We start from the raw sequence: 1,098 nt of genomic DNA on the forward strand, positions 1-1,098 counted from the left end.
AAAAGAAGGTGTATGTGTTGGAGGAGTACCTTGAAGAGGAACTTCCTGATGATGTTACTAAAGAAGAAACATTCAAACATAAAAAGCATCGTTATCACTCTATCGAGGTCTCATGTCTAATGTTGGCGACCATGTCTTCTGAACTCCAAAAGAGTTGTGAGAACCTTGTGGTGTACGACATGGACGAGCAGCTCAAAGACATGTTTCAAGAGCAAGCTCGAATTGAGAGATTCAAGGCGATACAATCGATTCTAGGTTGCAAGTAGCATGAGGGTGGTTCTGTGAGTAACCATGTTCTAAAGCTGAAAGGGTACTTTGACAAAATTGAACATCTTGGCTTCCCATTCACTCAAGAGTTGGCTATTGATGTCATTCTTAACTCTTGACTAGTGCATATAAGCAGTTCAGTATGAATTACTATATGAATGGTTTGGAAAAGAGTATCATGGAGCTACACGGGATGCTCAAGACAACTGAAGAAAGCATTGTTCCACTTATGAACACAAGTTCAACCAATCCTTTGCTGGATATTATGGAAGGTGGTGTCAAGAGAAAAATATCCTCTCATCCCAATGTCAAGGGAAAAGGGAAAGGGAAAGTGGGGGCTCCCAATTCCAACCCTGAGAAAGATGTTTATGACATACCACCAGTGAATGAACCTAAGGAAGCCAATTGCTACTACTGCCAAGAGAAGGGCCATTGGAAACATAGTTGCCCTGAATATATGGAGGATCTTAAGAAGAAAAAGGCCAAGTGTACTGTCACTTCAGGTATGTTTAAAATTGAATTACATTTGGCCTCTACTCTAACAATTAGATACTTGACACGGGATGCGGAACCCACATTTGTTCTGATGTGCAGGGACTAAGAAGATGTAGGAAGCTAAGGCATGGTGAGCTTGTTTTGATCATGAGGAATAAGAGCAGAGTAGATGTTACTAAGATTGGAGATTACGAACTTTATTTACCTTCTAGTTATTCAGTTGTTTTAAAATATTGTTGATATTCACCTTACATGGCAAGAAACATCATTTCATTTTATGCATTGTGGCGTGACGGTTTTACTTTTGGATTTGATAATAATAATGCTAGTATTTTG

General features: G+C 39.3%; 1 protein-coding gene across 1 annotated transcript; it reads left to right on the forward strand.

Annotated features, from left to right (window-relative positions):
- Positions 1–421: 421 nt before the first annotated feature.
- On the forward strand, positions 422–878 carry LOC145105094 (uncharacterized). Its single transcript, XM_079042232.1, has 2 exons — positions 422–770; positions 862–878. Exons 1-2 carry the CDS (start codon positions 422–424, stop codon positions 876–878), a joined length of 366 nt encoding a protein of 121 aa, XP_078898358.1.
- Positions 879–1,098: the final 220 nt, after the last annotated feature.

This window comes from Lactuca virosa, chromosome 4 (assembly GCF_052849685.1).
Source record: "Lactuca virosa cultivar CGN04683 chromosome 4, Lactuca_virosa_CGN04683_v6, whole genome shotgun sequence".
NCBI classification, from domain to species: domain Eukaryota; kingdom Viridiplantae; phylum Streptophyta; class Magnoliopsida; order Asterales; family Asteraceae; genus Lactuca; species Lactuca virosa.

Coding starts and splice junctions, on each gene's coding strand:
- LOC145105094 (XM_079042232.1), top strand. CDS start 422: ATGAATGGTTTGGAAAAGAGTATCATGGAGCTACACGGGATGCTCAAG.